This window comes from Brienomyrus brachyistius, chromosome 4, assembly GCF_023856365.1.
Source record: "Brienomyrus brachyistius isolate T26 chromosome 4, BBRACH_0.4, whole genome shotgun sequence".
Taxonomy (NCBI): Eukaryota; Metazoa; Chordata; class Actinopteri; order Osteoglossiformes; family Mormyridae; genus Brienomyrus; species Brienomyrus brachyistius.
Genome location: NC_064536.1, coordinates 6,258,620 through 6,279,439, shown reverse-complemented (window position 1 = coordinate 6,279,439; position 20,820 = coordinate 6,258,620). Strand labels below are relative to the sequence as shown.

General features: G+C 41.4%; 2 protein-coding genes across 6 annotated transcripts; one reads left to right on the top strand and one right to left on the bottom strand.

Annotated features, from left to right (window-relative positions):
• Positions 1 to 1,311: 1,311 nt before the first annotated feature.
• On the bottom strand, positions 1,312 to 13,870 carry LOC125740041 (aerolysin-like protein). 5 transcript variants are annotated; one of them, XM_049010726.1, is made up of 4 exons: positions 8,411 to 8,790; positions 5,537 to 5,652; positions 5,019 to 5,166; positions 1,312 to 4,071 (listed from the first exon to the last, which is right to left on the bottom strand). In XM_049010726.1, the coding sequence occupies exons 3-4, from the start codon at positions 5,130 to 5,132 to the stop codon at positions 3,106 to 3,108; spliced, it is 1,080 nt and encodes a 359-aa protein (XP_048866683.1). In that variant the 5' UTR covers positions 5,133 to 5,166; positions 5,537 to 5,652; positions 8,411 to 8,790; the 3' UTR covers positions 1,312 to 3,105. The 5 variants fall into 5 exon arrangements, with proteins under 5 accessions (XP_048866683.1, XP_048866687.1, XP_048866684.1 ...); XM_049010730.1 differs by lacking the exon at positions 5,019 to 5,166; XM_049010727.1 differs by lacking the exon at positions 5,537 to 5,652.
• On the top strand, positions 5,599 to 7,436 carry LOC125739798 (piggyBac transposable element-derived protein 3-like). Its single transcript, XM_049010256.1, has 2 exons — positions 5,599 to 5,774; positions 5,915 to 7,436. The coding sequence occupies exons 1-2, from the start codon at positions 5,599 to 5,601 to the stop codon at positions 7,434 to 7,436; spliced, it is 1,698 nt and encodes a 565-aa protein (XP_048866213.1).
• Positions 13,871 to 20,820: the final 6,950 nt, after the last annotated feature.

The following is a 20,820-nucleotide window of genomic DNA, read 5'->3' as shown; positions in this document are numbered from 1 at the left end:
TTGACATGGCTCAGTGACCCACCATTACAATACATTTACCTAAATCTTTTAATAAGTGGTGCTGGAGGTTCTGGAATGTCTTTTAACTTGACAAGGCCAAGGCCTATTAACTTCTCGTTAGTGATCATGTTTCACTGCTGCTGGTAGTTCCTCTTTGCCAGCATGAAAAGGATTTGTTTGACAGCACTCATTGGATTGACTAATACTCAGAACAGTGGGAAAGTCCAAGGAACTCAATGAAGATCTACAGTAGGAGAACTGTAGATTTACACAAGTAGGGAAAGTCTTTTGGAGCCATTTCTAAATGACTGCAGATCCCAAGATCATCAGTTCAAGCAATTATATGTAAGTACAAGTAATTCAGATGTGTCACCACTTTGCGAAGGTCTGGAAGAAAACCCAAACTGTCTCCCTCAGGATGAAAGTAAATTGGTTAGGATGTTCAGGAACAACCCAGGAACCACTAATGCTCAAGCCTGCCATGAACTGGAAACTACTGGAACACCAGTGTCACTATCTACAGTGAAGCGAGTTTTACATAGCCATGGACCGAAAGGGTGCCCACCTGCTCCGAAATCGACACCTTCAAGCTCTAATGAAATTTGCAGCTGCCCACATAGACAAGCCAAATGCCTTCTGGAGAAAAGTTTTATGGTCAGAGGAGACAAATATTGACCTGTTTGACCACAACCACAAGAGGTATGTTTGGATGAGTGAAGGTGAGGCTTTGAAACCTAAGAACACTGTACCAGCTGTCAAGCGTGGTGGTGGTAGCATCATACTCAGGGGCTGTTTCACTGCCAGTGGTACTGGTGCAGTGCACAAAGTGGATGGAGCTTAGTTTGGGTTGTGCTCGTTAGATGTGTTTCGTTTGTTGTTTTTGCCACGGTCACTCCCGAAGTCTGGTGCACCCACTGTTGTGAAGTGTCTGTGAACAGAATATAAAAAACTATTTTAAAAAAAGATCCGTTTGTGTCTCGTGTTCCCTTTCCCGGTCCCTGGTTGTCTCGTTTTCCCCTAACCCTTTCCCTGTGTTTTTCTGACGATCCCCAACCCTAGACTGGGGACCCTAAAACATATACAGTAGAAGAAACTTCAGAATAAAGAAAACAATAAGACTCTCACCGTTGTTCATCGTTCTGTGCATCTTATCAGTCAATGGAAAACAAGGAAAGAGTGCTTCATCATTCGGCAACACACAGAGACTAATACACTCCAGTGTTGAACAGAGGTATATTAGGTGTATACAGGAACAGAAGTATATTACATTAGGTATACTAAGATAAGTTCAGACACGAGACATGAGACAAGTTTGTGCTTTATTGCTGCTTTATTAATGCTGAGTCTCTCTAATTTTCCATTCAAGAAGGTAACCTTCTGACCACACATGCTTTGTACCCAGTCTTACACACAGTCCAAGAACCACCTGTTAGTTGGTGTTACACTTGAACAGCCATTTCACCTCACGCAGAGCACAACAGTGTGTTCCATACACAGCATCGGCCAAAATTATATTACACACATAGCTTTAAACTACTGTAATATGTAAGAACATGGAAAAAATCCCCCTTAATTATATATTAGAAACCAAAGAATCTTAATTACGCAAGAAGCATAGCGGCGAGCAACCTTATGAGGAGAGGGAGATGAGGAAGGCGTCTAACTTGCAATGCGTTGCATATATAAGCATAATTAAATGAATGCCGCAATAAGAAATGAAAAACCTCTTTCCTACCTTCTGTACCTATTGTTTTTGTATTTCGCTAATGATACAATGAAAATCATTCAGAGTAATTAAATGTTACTTGTTAGAGACTTATTCCACCCTGTAATACATGAGATTGTGGGGAAAAAACCAACAACTCCAGCATGAAGATAAATTCATGCCAAAGATACTTATCCACAATATATTTCACACACATTTCTGATAATTGACATACCCAGGTACTCTTCAGCTTCAGTATGATGTACACAATAAAAACATAATCATTAAACTGAATTACACCATATTGATTGGATGTAGTATTCTGCCTGAGCTTATTAACAACAGCACTTCAGGCAATATTAGGCAATCAAAACTCAACGAATAAATGAATATCTTCTCATGGAGTATTTTCACTCTCTTGGACTGAGATTCAGCAGTTTCACTGCAACATCTTGCAGGACATGAACTTTTGCATGTTGTAGCATCAAGATGGGCTCCAGAGGGAGAGGTTACCAGCACATCACCTCAGTGCTCTCGCAGGTTGATTTGCTCCAGATGTGATCTGTTTACCCACAACGTCTTGCCCTGAAGCTTGGCTACTGATTGTGTGTCCAACAATAACCAAAATGTCCTAATTGAGAGGGATCTTCCTTCCCAGCCAACCGCAACCTGCCAGCTGGGTGACTCAGTCCAATTTCAGCTGAAGTTGTGCTGTCCCACAAATGCCCTCGAATCCTCTATTGTGGAGTCTTGCCGTCATAGGTGGTGTGAGTGAGTCCCTTTTGCTTTGATGTAGATTGTGGCTCCCTTCTTCCGATGTTGGAGCATCTCCCTCTCACTTCTGGTTCCTATATTCACTAACAGGGACCATCATGACCAGACCTGCTGGGATCACAGCAGTGGGCTGTGGGGTGAAAAGTTATCTGCTGCACCAAAAGGTGAAAATTCCACTCCATCATTATGACTATTTTTATGTCTCTCAATTTTGGTTTTTAAGTTTTAATAAATTGTTGAATAGTTGTGGAATTTTGCACTATTTCATGATGAAAAATGGTTTGTAGATCCCCTGGAAAAATGTATTTTAATATAATTCACATTTAGAATCTGAGAGAATAAAAAGTGAAATTAGTTTTGGAGACTGTTTGTCTTTATGTAAATGACGCATATATTGCAGTGTATTAAGAGATCTTATTTTTAAATCTTTATCCACAAAGTAATGAACCAACATAAATAGGCAATGATTTTTCCCGAAAAAAGAGCCCTCTTTTTCAGTGCCTAAATTTAAATGTAACTAACCCTGAAACTACAAAAGACTTAATAATACATTATCATTTTTTGATTATTTGATCTGCTCTAAAGCTCTCCAGAGACAGCAGGAAAAATTCTTACTGTACTAATAGTTAGGCTACTTCTTTCACAACTGTGTTCACATTTGTGTAAGTGAGGCCCTTGTAGGTCCCACTGGTTTGAAATTCCAGAACACTGCCATTAAAGCAGGTAATTTGGATTATGCCAGTATAGGGGAGATCTACTGTGGCCCGACCTATTGTGATGTCGACTTTCATTGTTTTCCCTGGAGGAACATGGACGGGAAGAGACATCAGATCAGTCTTCTGCTCTGTGTTCTCCAAACCATATGTGCTTACATTTCCTAGTGTGAAACTGAATTCAGTTTGGACTTGTGCAACCTGTGGAATTCCAGCCTGCACTTCCATGCTACTGGTGAATGACTGGTTGAGGGACACAGACCAGGAGGACTTTCTGGTGATTGTCTTTGAGGTTTCGATTTTGCATTCTTGCGATACAGTGGATGTGTTCTGGTAAGTCATGGATTTAATTTCCTCAACAGCCACATTGGGTACCACCTTATGAAGAATGGGGTACTGAACATCTTTTAACACTGTAGACTTGATGGTGTTGATGAATATGAAGGCTAAACTATCAATGTCTGCACCTGCTCGTCCTTTGATTCCCATGCAGATCCCAGATCCAGTATCAATTGGGTATTCTGTTTTCAAATCCCACTTCGTCATGCGTGCAAAGAACCCCCGGGAGTGATTTGTCCTGAATTTGATGGCACCCAGACGTGTTCCAACTCCATTTCCCCACAGAGAAAGAGAGGTAAACTGCTCTCCATCTGCAAATGTAAATTCTAAATAGTCCCCAGCAGGATTTCCGAACTGCCTGGACCTTTCATCAGTAAGCCAAACCTTCAAGGCTTTCACCTGCCAACCACTCACCCACACCCAAATCTTCTTCAGTGTGGCTCCATTTGTGATACCAGTGAAGTCAAATGCTGAACCGCCATTTCCACCAATAGTCATGCTGGGAGTCAGGTATGACATGATGATGCTCTTAAAATATACCTTAAACAAATGAAGACAATTTAATCAATTCAGCTGGAAAGAAACATTCCGAGAATGGAGGATGTGTATTTATGACTGTTGTATGGCTGTGAAATGTTATTTGAGTTGTTTGTTGAGACTACAGTGCAGGCATGGGCAAGAGAGGTTTAGTTTGAATGAGTAATGACAACACAAACAACCTATCAAACGCATCTACTGCTGATACCCGATTAATTTCCATGTCATCTGCTAAGGCAGAAATATTTACTGCAAGCTCTTCTGCCGCCATTACTCATTCTAGCTAAACGAACAAATCCGTTGAATGCTAGCGAGGCCCTAAACAAGGAAGTGACGTCGTTAATGAAGGTCCACCTTGATGAGCGGTCTGACAGTTGGGAATTGCAAATTGAGTTTTCTCCCGAACATGCAATGCAATTCCCGGGGACGCCATTGCCATTTGAATAAAGAGGCAAAAAGCCCATGGTAATACGAAATGCAATTCAGTGATTTGTTATTCTATTTGTTATTCAAAATATTTTTAAATGAATTAAGGATTTCATAAGCACTTTGCACATTGAAATGCCGATTGCAGAATGTATTTTCAAATTACATGCACAGATTAAATATTGAAATGACAAATGCATGCTCTGATTGAATATTGAATTGACAATTGCCAAATGAATTTCCATTTGAATAAAGAGGCAAAAAGCCCATGGCAAAACGAAATGCAATTCAGTGAATTGTCATTCTATTTTTTATTCAAAACATTATGAAATTAATTAAGGATTTCATAAGCACTTTGCACATTGAATTGCCGATTGCAAAATATATTTTCAAATTACATGCACAGATTAAATATTGAAATGACAAATGCATGCTCTGGTTGAATATTGAATTGACAATTGCAAAATGAATTGCCATTTGAATTTTTGTGCTTATAATTTTCCATAACATGTGAGAGATATTACCTGGTACATTGGGCGGAGCTTAATTCTCCGCTTCTGAGTCATAAGAGGAAGTGGCTTATCCTTGATTCTAATTGGTCGGGGGTTTATGCCCATATATGGTATCAATACATGCATATCCTCCTGAGTCCCGGTAATTCATTTTTGTCCTCTGTAGGGGACATGATTATGGTCATTTTATTTTAAATGGCATTTGACTAATCTAATTCAGTCCTACTGTACTCTCTAGGAGACATCCTGGGCTTTCTAATGATGTCACTAGAGAGGGGAGGGGCTTACTGAGCACATGTACTGCCTTTTCAAAATGGCTGGCATTGCATCAGCCACATTTTACGGCACTAGGAGAGGTAAATGCTTATTATTTCATATAAAAAATGTCTGTGCTGTCAAAAATAAAATTGTTTCTTTATTTTGAGAGTCTTAACTTAATTTTAATAAGATTTCAAACACATGCAGTGAATTTAACCCTTCGAAAACACAACTTGTATTCAATGTCCTCTGGAGAGGGCAGCAGGACTTACTAATTCTCATTTTGACCATTATTCACAAAACAGAAAGCCAGGTGATGAGTAAGGTAGAGAGGATGTTGCTGAGGATTGATGCAGGGGAGTCAGACATAGAGCTGTCAGGAGATGAGCTGGAGGGGCAGACAGTAGAACAGCAAGGGGAAAGCTCAGAGGAGGATGTTTCAACTGTTGAGGAGCCCGCGCAGGAGCAAGCTGAGAACAATGAGCGCACATTATGGATGAGGAGCAATGCGTAAGCCAGGGAGATGTGATGTTGAAAATGTTGTCCACACACACACACATGCAGAAAGAGAATGAGGGAGAAAGAGAATGTAAAAGTATAAATGAAATTACAGGGATTGCATTAAAATTAGTATCTCCTTTATTCAACAGTTTCAACCCTGTTGTGGAGGACAATTTACTGGGCAAAACTGGTCACCCCCACCAAGACTGGAGGCCCTATGATTACTTCAAACAATACATAGATGACCAAGATTTTATAAACATCTCTGAGAACACAAACCAACGGGAGGTGCTTATCTCTGGAGCTAGTTTGAAAACCACTCCAGAAGAAATCAAAACCTTCTTTGGCATGTCAATGTACATGGCATGTCTCAGCTACCCTAGGATCCGGATGTACTGGGCATCAAAGACAAGAGTCCCAATTATAGCCAATACAATGACACGAGACAGGTTTTTCAAGATTAGACAATCGATCAAAGTCACAAATGATCTGAATGTGTCTGATGAGGATAAGAGAAATGATGTCCTCTGGAGAGTGAGACCTCTCTTAAAAAGAGTACAGCAAGGATGCCTTAGTTTGCCAAAACCAAAGAAGGCTTGTGTGGATGAACAAATGATTCCGTTCACAGGCAGATGTCCTGTGCGGCAGTTTGTGCCTGGGAAACCAAACCCCACTGGCCTGAAAGCCTTTGTGCTTGCTAGTCCAAGTGGTCTGGTGTTGGACTTTGAGGTTTATAAGGGCAAGAACACATTCACTGACCATCACCTGGGAATAGGAGGGAATGCTGTCATTCGGATGGTACAGACACTTCCACGAGGAACACACCTATACTTTGACAGATTTTTCACCTCTATCAAACTGCTAGATGCACTGAAAGCTAGTGGTCTCCAGGGAACAGGGACCATCATGAAAAACAGAATCCCAAAACAGTGCAAGTCAAAGATGACAAATGATAGCACATTTGAAAAAAAAGGAAGAGGTGCATCTGAGATGGTTGTCAGAAAGCCATCAGAGATTGCAGTAATTAAGTGGCAGGACAATAAGGCAGTCCTCTTGGCCTCCACTGTCCATGGAATAGAACCCCAGGACAACTGCATGAGATGGTCATCAAAAGAGAAGTGTCATCTTTATGTATCTAGACCTGCTATTGTAACTGAGTACAACACTAACATGGGCGGAGTTGATCTGTGTGACCGAATGATCAGCTTCTACCCAATGTCAAGCCGTACAAGAAAATGGACTGTCCGTACCATTCTGCACTTCTTTGACCTGGCTGCCACTAACAGCTGGATTGAGTACAGGATAGATCATGAGACGAATGGGAGACTGGAGAAGGATAGGCTGCAGTATCTTGAGTTCAAACTGCTGCTGGCTGAAGATCTTATTGCCCAAGCCCAATGCGGACAAGGTCAAGAGTTTGATGAGGTGGTCAGTGATGTCAGCACTGATGATGAGTACATTCCCCCTAAGAGGCGAAGTGTGGAGCCACAGCCCAATGACAGCCTGAAAAAATATGGGGCTATCCATATGCCCAAGATGGTGGAGGCAGCCCATGCATCACGGTGCCGGAGAGCAGGATGTAATGGCAAAACCTATGTGAAATGCACCAAATGCAACATGTTTCTGTGCATTGCCAAAGGAAAAAACTGTTTTCTGGCATATCACTCCTAACATAGAACCCCTGATGTTTTTAAATTATTATTAAAAGTTTTTAAAAATCATTTGCCAAGTTGCCTTACTGTTACCTTGTTATGCTTTCTGGAGGCATGAATTGCCATTTCACATTTTACATAATCTGCATTAGTAATCAAAAGTTCAATTATTGCATTGTACAAGCCTTTTCTAAGCTTTTTTCATGCTTAAATGAGATTCCTGAATTTAGCAGTTTTATATGTTTTAATGATATGAATTGTCCATATGACACTATTATATGAATTTATGATAAACTGTAATTTAACAAGACCCGTTGTCCACTGCAGAGGACGTATGGAAAAAACCGAATAAATATTTTTTTGAAAAAAAAAAATGTTGCAACACGTTTCTTTTGTTCACATGACTTAATTCATCTAAAAAAAATCTAAATACCAAAACATTTTTTCTTCTGGGTCTCAGGAGGTTATGCCACATGCTGCCGATAGGGGGCGATATGGTTTTGGGAGATTGCCGTTATGTCCATATATGGTATCAATACATGCTTATGCCACGTGTTGCCGATAGGGTGGTTTGGGAGATTAAACTTTAATAGAATAAAAATACATTACATGTATTTTATTAATGTGCTTTTTAAATTACGTTTTTATGGTATAATAAAACATAGAGCAGGATGATGGCAAGCTAGCGCATACACGTTCAGCGGGGGCGTCCGTCAGGCCCTGTGTTGTTAGTAAGCGCCGCGGCGTATTTTAAAAGAAAGCACCCAAATGTTTTAAAAGCAGAAAGCACTTAAATGTTTTAAAGAAGGAAAACTTTAGGGTTATTTTAAAAATAAAAGCAGTGTGAATTTAAACAAACAGGTCCGAACGAAGTAGCAGAAGAGCAAATTTAAACAAGCGCAAGCGAAACCAATAAACATACAGCCCGGCGTTTTAAAAGAAGCGATCGCTCATTACATTTAACCAAACACGAAAGACTTTAGTTATATTTACCAGGTTGGAGAAAGCATGTAAGCGGCAAACTTTTAGAAGAAATAGGACGACTGCCCTGTTTGAACGCGGGGCGGAATGGACGATCGCTAGTCCAGCGCTTGGCGCATGCGCACCCACGCCGGCGGAGCGCCTGTTTTAGCAAATAAAACCCCTATAACCGTAATGTTTTAAGTGATGAAGCACATTTCTGTCAATGTGAATAATAAAGTAAAGCGCTCTGAGCATTTTCGATAGCAATAATCGGTGAATAACGCGGTTAATTCTTGTTTAAACGAATGCATGCTCTCACTCTCGTGTGGCGCACGCGCGTAGATCCACACAGCATTTCCTTTATTGAGCCAGCTCGTTGCGTGAAGCAGAGGTCAAATGGCTACCAGCGGAAATTGTTGTCGTGATGGGAACCGTTGGCCTGGATTGTGAGAAGCATGCCGCCATTATGGCAGAATGCACACTAATTCTATATTTTATATGCTTATTTGTAAATAGTGTAAAATAATCTATTTCTAATTTAAATAAAAGTCGATCTCTAACACAACACCCCCGGATTGCTTAGCTTTTAGCTAAATTTATCTACGTATGGTTAATCAAAAGGTATAAACAGAACTTGAAAAGATGTATGACAACACATGCTGATCTTTTATTTCAAATAAGCCTCTTTAACCTCATCGTTTTTAAGCAATGAAACTCTTTTCGGCTAATGTGTTATTTAAAATAAAACATCTTAAGCATTTCGACAACAAGAATCAAGGAATAACGCTGGCGATCCTTGTTAAAATAACTCCATGTCGCGCTTGTGCGTGCAGCCACGACACCCACACACCACTGTCTTTTATTGAAAACAGCTGAGGCAAGTCGTTTTCGGAACTTTAAAGTGTGTATACAATAAGTAAACGTGTGTAAAAGAAGTATAAAATGTGTTATAAAGCACATAGCCAACATTAATTAATAAAGAATTTAAGCATAATACCCCAGACGTACCACGGCCTATAGCCGGTAGAAAGAGAGCTATCCTACGGCCTACAAGATAAAAGCATATGGCACCAAATTGGAATCAGTAGTCTTTAAAAGAATAAAATACATTATATGAATTTATCAATGCGACATTTTAAATACGTTTTAAGGCATAATAATTTTAAGGGGTCACCGGACGCGTCGAGCTTTTCTAGCTAGAGAGGAAAGAGAGTCGGGCAGTTTTGAATGGTAAAAGCAGTAGTTGTGTATTGTTAACGGTTTATTTTTAACAAAATGTCCTATTTTATAACGGTAAAAACACAGCAATCCTGTTTTATGGCGATTTATGCGTATTGCATGTCTAGACATGTCGGTCAGCTAATATCCGCGGCAGTGAGCGATAAGCCTATGAGAAGGAAGCGTCAATTGACAAATTGACAAATTGTTGCAGAGTGCGTGTAACATCTCGTTTAACCGCTGGTCCTGAGTGTGACAAGCAGACAGACAGCATTCACGCCCGGCAGAAAACACATTACGTCTATTTGTTAATCTGTTTTATTCGTAAATAGTATAAAATAATATATGTCTAATTGAAATAAAAGTCGATGTCTAACACCACAGCTCTGGGGCTCTAGCATAGCCCCGGGCGCCCCGCTGCGGGCCTGTGGGGCTGGATGAAGTATCTAACTTCAATGGCTTAATCAGCAGGGTAAAGTGCCGTAACTTAAACGGGGGTATGACAAATTATTATAAAGTTTAAGCCAATAAGATTTAATTAATAAAATAATTTAGTTGTATTTTGTTCGTTTTATTTTCAATAAAACACACCCAGCACATTATTAATGTAATAGATGCAGGAACTAGTGAGCGGTATTTAGCTACGTACTTCAAAAACATTTTAAAAACTTTGTTAGACTAATACCTTAGTTATTTCAATAATTTAAGGGATAAAAACATTTGTCGTGTTTGTCAATGTGTTATTTTAAGTAAATGCGTTATTTTCCAACGCCAAAAGCCCTGTCATGTTTTAAGTGAGAAATGATATGGACTAGCAACTCTCTCTGGGGGGAGCAACCCCGGTTAGGTACTATTAAGCAGCATTTAGTGACATGCATCAAAACACATTTTTAAAAACTTTCATAAGACTTGGAGGCCCTGTCCTGAGGTTTATCAAAAACCTGTTCGACATTCCACCATCCGATACCATGCACCCCTTACTGTCCAGGCACTTCATTCTTTTAAAATATACATCTTGAGATGTTACAAATTTCATTGCAGGGGTCATCCCCTCGAGTACTTAAACAGCACCAGTCTCCTATAGTGTAAGAACCTGGTCTTTGATAAACCTCAGGACAGGGCCTCCAAGTCTTATGAAAGGTCTTTAAGGACCATCCAATTCTGGTGGCCATTTGGGAAATGAGGAAACAACTTTTGCACAAAGTGTCTGCTTTGAAATAAATGAAAGAGATGTTTCTTTGGCATGTTATGCTTGCCTGCTAGGATTGTGACTGTTGCAAACATCCCATCCTCATATAAACTAATAGTGTTGAGCCAATTTTTCTGGCCATTTAAGAAAAGCAGCTAAAGTTTTTATACATTTCAACATTAACAAAAGCTGTTAATGTCTTTTCTTTAAAATTTACAAGTCTATTTTGTCGGTTTTTTCACAATAAGACTCATGAACGACTAAGTTAATATGTTTTGGGGTCTGAATACACATAACGATCCTATACTTTCACTGACCTAAAGTTAAACTCTAAAGCCCCTGACCACTGATGTGTGTGTGTGCTTGTGCACATGAGTATGAACAACCATGTACTGGAAAAACATATTTATTAAAATAACTAAGGCTTTATTCTGTCAAAAAAATTTAAATAATGCCAGTGGATAAACGGGTCGTTATAGTCAATCTGTAGTCTCCCTGCATCGTGGATGACTGCTGACACTGCTGAATTTGAACTATGTTTCATTAACTATCAAACAGTCTGCAGCACCGTTACCGTTGTCAACTTAGCATTGTACTCCAGCAAGCATCTCAGCTCAAGCTTGTAGATTATATAAGCTGGGGCCGTGGGCACCTTGTAGGATGTCTTTATTTAAAAAACTAAGACCTTATTCTTTAAAGTTTTTAATGTGTATTTGCTGCATGGTGCTAAATGCATCTTACTGGTTCCTATTAAAAGCAATTAAATAATCATGTACACATTCTTTAAAATAACAAGACTATATATCCTAAATTCTTGCACCCTTGCCTGATTCCACAGTTCCTACCCCCCACTTATGTGTCCCCCATCCCAGCCTTCCATGACTTGTGAGATAAGGAAAGCACACTTCTACCTGCCTGGTCGGTCATTTCAAGCCGCCATTTAGGTTCTGCCTCAAATCTTGTTGACTAAATGACTCATATTAAATTACTAAATTACTCATATCACACTCATATTAATTAAAAATTTCCCTATAACAAAACAATCCTTATACATTTTAATAAAAAACGTGAACAATATATGTTTGGTGTTTTTTTTTTGACTGAGCAAACTCTTTTAGTGTTTTTGTGTGCGTGTCCGATACAACTGTAGTTTGTATACCTTTAAACATTAACAAAAAACAGTTAATGTCTTTTCTTTAGAATTTACAAGTCTATTTCTGTCTGTTTTTCGCGATAAGTTAGTAAACGACTAAGTTAGGGTGCTTTGGGGTTTGGTCACACATTGCGATCAGCAACCTAAAGTTAAACTCTAAAGCCCCCCGACCTCCGGGGTGTGTGTTTGTGTGCATGCGCGTGAATAAACATTTACTGAAAAACGTATTTCTTAAAATAACTAAGACTTTATTCTTTCAAAGTTTTTAAAAATGTGTTTTGATGCATGTCACTAAATGCTGCTTAATAGTACCTAACCGGGTTGCTCCCCCAGAGAGAGTTGCTAGTCCATATCATTTCTCACTTAAAACATGACAGGGCTTTTGGCGTTGGAAAATAACGCATTTACTTAAAATAACACATTGACAAACACGACAAATGTTTTTATCCCTTAAATTATTAAAATAACTAAGGTATTAGTCTAACAAAGTTTTTTAAATGTTTTTGAAGTACGTAGCTAAATACCGCTCACTAGTTCCTGTATCTATTAAATTAATAATGCGCTGAGTGTGTTTTATTGAAAATACAACTAAATTATTTTATTAATTAAATCTTATTGGCTTAAAACCTTATACTAATTTGTCATACGACCGTTTAAGTTACGGCACTTTACCCCGCTGATTAAGCAATTGAAGTTAGATACTTCATCCAGCCCCACAGACCCGCAGCGGGGCGCCCGGGACTATGCTAGAGTCCCAGAGCTGCGTTGTTAGACATCGACTTTTATTTCAATTAGACATATATTATTTTATACTATTTACGAATAAAACAGATTAACAAATAGACGTAATGTGTTTTCTGCCGGGCGTGAATGCTGTCTGTCTGCTTGTCACACTCAGGACCAGCGGTTAAACGAGATGTTACACGCACTCTGCAACAATTTGTCAATTTGTCAATTGACGCTTCCTTCTCATAGGCTTATCGCTCACGGCTCCAAAAGCTCTCGCGCCTACGACCCGTTTCCCACTGCCGCGGACATTAGCTGATCGACATGTCTATACATGCAATACGCATAAATCCCCCTAAAAACAGGATTGCTGTGTTTTTACCGTTATAAAATAGGACATTTTGTTAAAAAATAAACCGTTAATAATACTGTCATGCCCGGCTCGTCCGCTCCTCGTGTGTGCCACGCCCCCTGCCTTCCCACGTGTATTTCCTTGATTGTACCCTGCTGTATCTGATTACTTTGATTAGTCTTGTCTGGTTTTAAGTCCTGGTCTTACCTGTTAGCATGGTCTGTCATTGATGTTGTCAATGTCTGTTTCCCGTCCTGCTCCGGTTTCCCCGAATAAACCCCCGTTTTCCCGTATCCCGCTTGCCTGCCTGCTCCTTCCGCACGATCGCCGCTCTGCCCGCGATCTCCCGTGACAGAATGACAGACCTAAAAACGAAGCGAAGCAAGCAAATCCCGGAAGAACCGGTACTCCGTCTGGGAGCCTGCGCGTTGGCCAGGCTTTGGCCCTTGAGCAATGAGGAGGTGGATGAATCCCTGCTACTGTGGCCATCCGAACCGGACGCCACGGAGTTGCCACCGCCGCTCGAGCGGAATTGCTTCCGGCCTGAGCGGGTGGCGAACAAAGGGGCCGCCACCGTAAGAGATGCCATCCCGCGAATCCCGCGGCGTCTGAAAGGGACCAAGCCCGTCTCGTCTGTACCGGTGTTGTGCCGAATTCTGCACCCCTGCCGTGAAATGCACCCCCTGTCGGGAGCGCGCACCGCTCTTTTCTTCTATTCGAAGTGGGAAAATACGTAGTTCTGTCAATCTAAATATGCAACAGAAATATTAAATTGCGTTTGCACATTTAGAAGACCACTGTCCCACTTCACGAAGGCTGCATTTAACCCATATAAAACTGATAAACTGTGACATGTAAACGATGAGCTCCGAACGAGAACGTAGGTGATTTATTTGTCTCGTCATCAGTTTACTAGTTTGAGAACAAGGAAGTCCTTCGCTTTAAGAATCAAAGCAAATTACACAGTATTATTCCCTATACATATCTAGTAATGATCTTTTTCCACAATGAAGAGAGTGTTCTGGTACAGTGATCCGAAATACCTAAACAAAAAAGATATTTATCTTTATGACGGCTAATCTGGCAGGAACTTCATTTCCATTCTCCCCTTTTATTCCATCACGAAATGCTGCTATCAAGCGACATATTTAAAGAAATAGATAATAATTAATTAATTTCATGAATGCCATATCACGTGCAGCGCGGGGGTGAGGTGCATTTTACGGCAGCTTACTTGTTTCGTATTTAAGAAACTGGCTCAGTACCTGTGCTATTAGTACCTTACAAAGTTCGCTCTGTTTATTGATCTTGATCTATTGTGCAGGTTTATGAAAAGCATATTAGGAGGAGGTGAACTGACAGGAACATGCAGGGGTGGAAGGGGGTGTGTCCTTTAGCATAAGGGTATGCACCCTTTTTAAATCTATCTGCTAAGATAACAACATTAGGGGACCTGCCATGAATTGCACCCCCTTTGAATTCTTGAAGCATTTTGGTATCTAATCACCGGAGACAGAGATACAGGGGGGTACCATTCACGGCAGGGTACCTGCCGGGAATTGCACCCCCTTTGAATTCTGGGTCTGAATGTCCTACATAAATGAAATTTGCTCAGGTAGTACACTTTGCCATACAGAGTGTACTGTCCAAAGCATTTTGGGATCTAATCAGTATTAATTTTCATTGTTATGCTGATGATACACAATTGTATCTATCTGTCAAACCTAGCGACGCATCCCAGCTCTCTTCCTTAGCCGACTGTCTGCTAGACATTCGTTGTTGGATGGCAAGGAATTTCCTCATGTTAAATACAGAAAAAACTGAGGTTCTTTTAATCGGTCCTAAGGATGCTCGTAATAAGTTTGTAAACCCCAACCCTAGCGGCCTCCCTACTCAGTTTAAAACAGTGGTCAGAGATCTTGGTGTCCTGGTAGACTCCGACCTCTGCTTCAGTGCTCACATAAATAGCATTACCAGTACAGCATTTTACCATCTACGGAACATAGCCAAGCTTCGGAAGATGCTTTCCTTTCAAGATGCAGAGAAACTAATACATGCCTTTATAACTTCCAGGTTGGACTACTGTAATGCCCTCCTTTCGGGTTGTCCATCTGGATCCTTACATAAACTTCAGTTAGTACAAAATGCAGCAGCCAGAGTTCTCACAAAAACTAAAAAATTTGATCACATTAGCCCTATACTATCCTCCCTGCACTGGCTACCAGTGAAATCTAGGATTGACTACAAAATACTGCTATTAACCTACAAAGCTCTGAATGGCCTTGCACCACAATATCTTAATGATCTTCTGGTCCCTTACAACCCTTCTCGCCTGCTTCGATCACAAGGAGCAGGATATCTGTTAGTTCCTAGAGTAGACAGGACTACGGCAGGCTGCAGAGCATTCTCTTACAGAGCTCCGCAGCTGTGGAATGGTCTCCCGGGGGATGTGCGGGATTCAGGCACACTCTCGCTATTCAAGTCTAGATTAAAAACGCACTTGTATAGTTTAGCGTATAGGAAACCTAGTTCTAGTTCCAGCTGGTTGCTCACTCCCAGTTAGACTAACAGTATGAGGTGAAGAGCTGGGTGGGGATCGGTGCCCTTGGCTTTGGATAAACTGATGTGTCAGTGCTGTCGCTCTAGCCTTTCACTAGAGTGTTGATGTTCAGGGAGTCCCCATGCCTGTGTTCCCGCCTGTCTCTCCCTCTTTCTCATGCTGCTATAGCCAGATCTGCCGGAGCCTAGATGAATATTGCACTCAATCATTTTGCTTGCACTGCCTCTAGTTTCCTCAACTCTGGCTAATACACTATTTTCTTACTTCCTCCCCCACCCCTTCTGGGGTGTGCTGCCCGGAGAACCATAACATCGAGGAATTTATGCTTCTGCTGCCTGCAAGACCACTACCTCCATTTCCGGCAACTACCCTCCAGCCTGCCTGCCCTTGGCTCACGGATGCCTCTCCTTCCTCCCCTGCATATTAGCTTAAACTATATAATTCTTGTTTTGTTTGATTTTTTCTGCTGGCCCCTGGAGGATGGGCCCCCCCTTTGGGTCTGGTTCCTCCCAAGGTTTCTTCCTCTTAGGGAGTTTTTCCTTGCCACCGTTGCCTTTGGCTTACTCACTGGGGGGTCTTTACGTGGCAGAAATGTAAAGCGCATTGAGACAATGTAATGTTGTGATAATGCGCTATATAAATAAAATTGCATTGCATTGCATTGCATAATCACCAGAAACAGAGATACAGGGGGGTGCCATTCACGGCAGGGTACCTGCCGGGAATTGCACCCCCTTTGAATTCTGGGTATGAATGTCCTACATAAATGAAATTTGCTCAGGTAGTACACTTTGCCATACAGTGTGTACTGTCCAAAGCATTTTGGGATCTAATCACCAGAAACAGAGATACAGGGGGGTGCCATTCGCGGCAGGGTACCTGCCGGGAATTGCACCCCCTTTGAATTCTGGGTATGAATGTCCTACATAAATGAAATTTGCTCAGGTAGTACACTTTGCCATACAGAGTGTACTGTCCAAAGCATTTTGGGATCTAATCACCAGAAACAGAGATACAGGGGGGTGCCATTCACGGCAGGGTACCTGCCGGGAATTGCACCCCCTTTGAATTCTGGGTATGAATGTCCTACATAAATGAAATTTGCTCAGGTAGTACACTTTGCCATACAGAGTGTACTGTCCAAAGCATTTTGGGATCTAATCACCAGAAACAGAGATACAGGGGGGTGCCATTCACGGCAGGGTACCTCCCGGGAATTGCACCCCCTTTGAATTCTGGGTCTGAATGTCCTACATAAATGAAATTTGCTCAGGTAGTACACATTGCCATACAGAGTGTACTGTCCAAAGCATTTTGGGATCTAATCACCAGAAACAGAGATACAGGGGGGTGCCATTCACGGCAGGGTACCTGCCGGGAATTGCACCCCCTTTGAATTCTGGGTATGAATGTCCTACATAAATGAAATTTGCTCAGGTAGTACACTTTGCCATACAGAGTGTACTGTCCAAAGCATTTTGGGATCTAATCACCAGAAACAGAGATACAGCGGGGTGCCATTCACGGCAGGGTACCTGCCGGGAATTGCACCCCCTTTGAATTCTGGGTATGAATGTCCTACATAAATGAAATTTGCTCAGGTAGTACACTTTGCCATACAGAGTGTACTGTCCAAAGCATTTTGGGATCTAATCACCAGAAACAGAGATACAGGGGGGTGCCATTCACGGCAGGGTACCTGCCGGGAATTGCACCCCCTTTGAATTCTGGGTATGAATGTCCTACATAAATGAAATTTGCTCAGGTAGTACACTTTGCCATACAGTGTGTACTGTCCAAAGCATTTTGGGATCTAATCACCAGAAACAGAGATACAGGGGGGTGCCATTCACGGCAGGGTACCTGCCGGGAATTGCACCCCCTTTGAATTCTGGGTATGATTGTCCTACATAAATGAAATTTGCTCAGGTAGTACACTTTGCCATACAGAGTGTACTGTCCAAAGCATTTTGGGATCTAATCACCAGAAACAGAGATACAGGGGGGGTGCCATTCACGGCAGGGTACCTGCCGGGAATTGCACCCCCTTTGAATTATGGGTATGAATGTCCTACATAAATGAAATTTGCTCAGGTAGTACACTTTGCCATACAGAGTGTACTGTCCAAAGCATTTTGGGATCTAATCACCAGAAACAGAGATACAGGGGGGTGCCATTCACGGCAGGGTACCTGCCGGGAATTGCACCCCCTTTGAATTCTGGGTATGAATGTCCTACATAAATGAAATTTGCTCAGGTAGTACACTTTGCCATACAGAGTGTACTGTCCAAAGCATTTTGGGATCTAATCACCAGAAACAGAGATACAGGGGGGTGCCATTCACGGCAGGGTACCTGCCGGGAATTGCACCCCCTTTGAATTCTGGGTATGAATGTCCTACATAAATGAAATTTGCTCAGGTAGTACACTTTGCCATACAGAGTGTACTGTCCAAAGCATTTTGGGATCTAATCACCAGAAACAGAGATACAGGGGGGTGCCATTCACGGCAGGGTACCTGCCGGGAATTGCACCCCCTTTGAATTCTGGGTATGAATGTCCTACATAAATGAAATTTGCTCAGGTAGTACACTTTGCCATACAGTGTGTACTGTCCAAAGCATTTTGGGATCTAATCACCAGAAACAGAGATACAGGGGGGTGCCATTCACGGCAGGGTACCTGCCGGGAATTGCACCCCCTTTGAATTCTGGGTATGAATGTCCTACATAAATGAAATTTGCTCAGGTAGTACACTTTGCCATACAGAGTGTACTGTCCAAAGCATTTTGGGATCTAATCACCAGAAACAGAGATACAGGGGGGTGCCATTCACGGCAGGGTACCTGCCGGGAATTGCACCCCCTTTGAATTCTGGGTATGAATGTCCTACATAAATGAAATTTGCTCAGGTAGTACACTTTGCCATACAGAGTGTACTGTCCAAAGCATTTTGGGATCTAATCACCAGAAACAGAGATACAGGGGGGTGCCATTCACGGCAGGGTACCTGCCGGGAATTGCACCCCCTTTGAATTCTGGGTCTGAATGTCCTACATAAATGAAATTTGCTCAGGTAGTACACTTTGCCATACAGAGTGTACTGTCCAAAGCATTTTGGGATCTAATCACCAGAAACAGAGATACAGGGGGGTGCCATTCACGGCAGGGTACCTGCCGGGAATTGCACCCCCTTTGAATTCTGGGTATGAATGTCCTACATAAATGAAATTTGCTCAGGTAGTACACTTTGCCATACAGAGTGTACTGTCCAAAGCATTTTGGGATCTAATCACCAGAAACAGAGATACAGGGGGGTGCCATTCACGGCAGGGTACCTGCCGGGAATTGCACCCCCTTTGAATTCTGGGTATGAATGTCCTACATAAATGAAATTTGCTCAGGTAGTACACTTTGCCATACAGTGTGTACTGTCCAAAGCATTTTGGGATCTAATCACCAGAAACAGAGATACAGGGGGGTGCCATTCACGGCAGGGTACCTGCCGGGAATTGCACCCCCTTTGAATTCTGGGTATGAATGTCCTACATAAATGAAATTTGCTCAGGTATTACACTTTGCCATACAGAGTGTACTGTCCAAAGCATTTTGGGATCTAATCACCAGAAACAGAGATACAGGGGGGTGCCATTCACGGCAGGGTACCTGCCGGGAATTGCACCCCCTTTGAATTCTGGGTATGAATGTCCTACATAAATGAAATTTGCTCAGGTAGTACACTTTGCCATACAGAGTGTACTGTCCAAAGCATTTTGGGATCTAATCACCAGAAACAGAGATACAGGGGGGTGCCATTCACGGCAGGGTACCTGCCGGGAATTGCACCCCCTTTGAATTCTGGGTATGAATGTCCTACATAAATGAAATTTGCTCAGGTAGTACACTTTGCCATACAGAGTGTACTGTCCAAAGCATTTTGGGATCTAATCACCAGAAACAGAGATACAGGGGGGTGCCATTCACGGCAGGGTACCTGCCGGGAATTGCACCCCCTTTGAATTCTGGGTATGAATGTCCTACATAAATGAAATTTGCTCAGGTAGTACACTTTGCCATACAGAGTGTACTGTCCAAAGCATTTTGGGATCTAATCACCAGAAACAGAGATACAGGGGGGTGCCATTCACGGCAGGGCACCTGCCGGGAATTGCACCCCCTTTGAATTCTGGGTCTGAATGTCCTACATAAATGAAATTTGCTCAGGTAGTACACTTTGCCATACAGAGTGTACTGTCCAAAGCATTTTGGGATCTAATCACCAGAAACAGAGATACAGGGGGGTGCCATTCACGGCAGGGCACCTGCCGGGAATTGCACCCCCTTTGAATTTTGCAGGAAAATGGACATCCAATTTTAAATTATTTAGGTTCCCCTGAATCACAATGTTTTATGGAGTGATCTACAGTTAGACAGATACAGAGCGCTCCGTTATGTCAGGATTCCTTTTTCAAGAAATGTAAATATCAATCGCTAAACTTATCATGTATGTTTTGGTACCAAGTTTGCATCATGATTCACAGTTAAAATTACAGTTTGAACGCCAATGATCTTGGATGCCAAAAAAATGAATATGCTGCCTCATGACAACACATGTAATGCACTGTACCTACACAGATTATGAAACAGACCTTGCTGATGTCAAGTGGGCATGAAATGGGATATAATGTAGAAACTTAACTTAATGTTCTAGTTATAATTATTCATTTCAACATTAAAGTTTTCCTATAGATATCATCTGAGATTCAATAGGCAAATTATTTTGTGAAGGCATAGAAACTTTAATAATAAATACAATTAACAATCCCAACAATGACTACAAACTAAACGCTTAATAAAATCAAAAGTTCACTTATTATTATGGATAATAATAATAATAATGTTAGAAAACAATTAGTTGCATTGTCAAATAAATAAGTAATTAATCCTACATGAAACACAAAACTAATAAAATGACAATTCCTTATGTGCATGCTGGACAAATATAGTCCTGATCAATAGGAGGATTCTGCATGCAGTCATGGTGGTACCATCTGCTGCAAACATCACAGCAGACCTAAAGGGAAGGGAGAGTGTTTCCATTAAAGTATGGTTAACACTTATCACATTAAGTATTCAAAGCAATTAATGTAATCAGAATAGGTAATTCAGGGAAGATTATTGCCTACATATAACAAGTACTGTCCTAAAACACAAGTAAATATGTACAGCGCCCTCCACAA

Excerpts from the sequence above, each read along its gene's own strand:
- LOC125740041 (XM_049010726.1), bottom strand. The coding sequence starts at position 5,132 with ATGCATGTATTGATACCATATATGGGCATAAACCCCCGACCAATTAGA. Across the intron at positions 4,072-5,018 it reads AGCTCCGCCCAATGTACCAG|GTATATTTTAAGAGCATCAT; the intron begins GTAATATCTCTC and ends CATTTGTTTAAG.
- LOC125739798 (XM_049010256.1), top strand. The coding sequence starts at position 5,599 with ATGTTGCTGAGGATTGATGCAGGGGAGTCAGACATAGAGCTGTCAGGA. Across the intron at positions 5,775-5,914 it reads TTATGGATGAGGAGCAATGC|TTTCAACCCTGTTGTGGAGG; the intron begins GTAAGCCAGGGA and ends TTTATTCAACAG.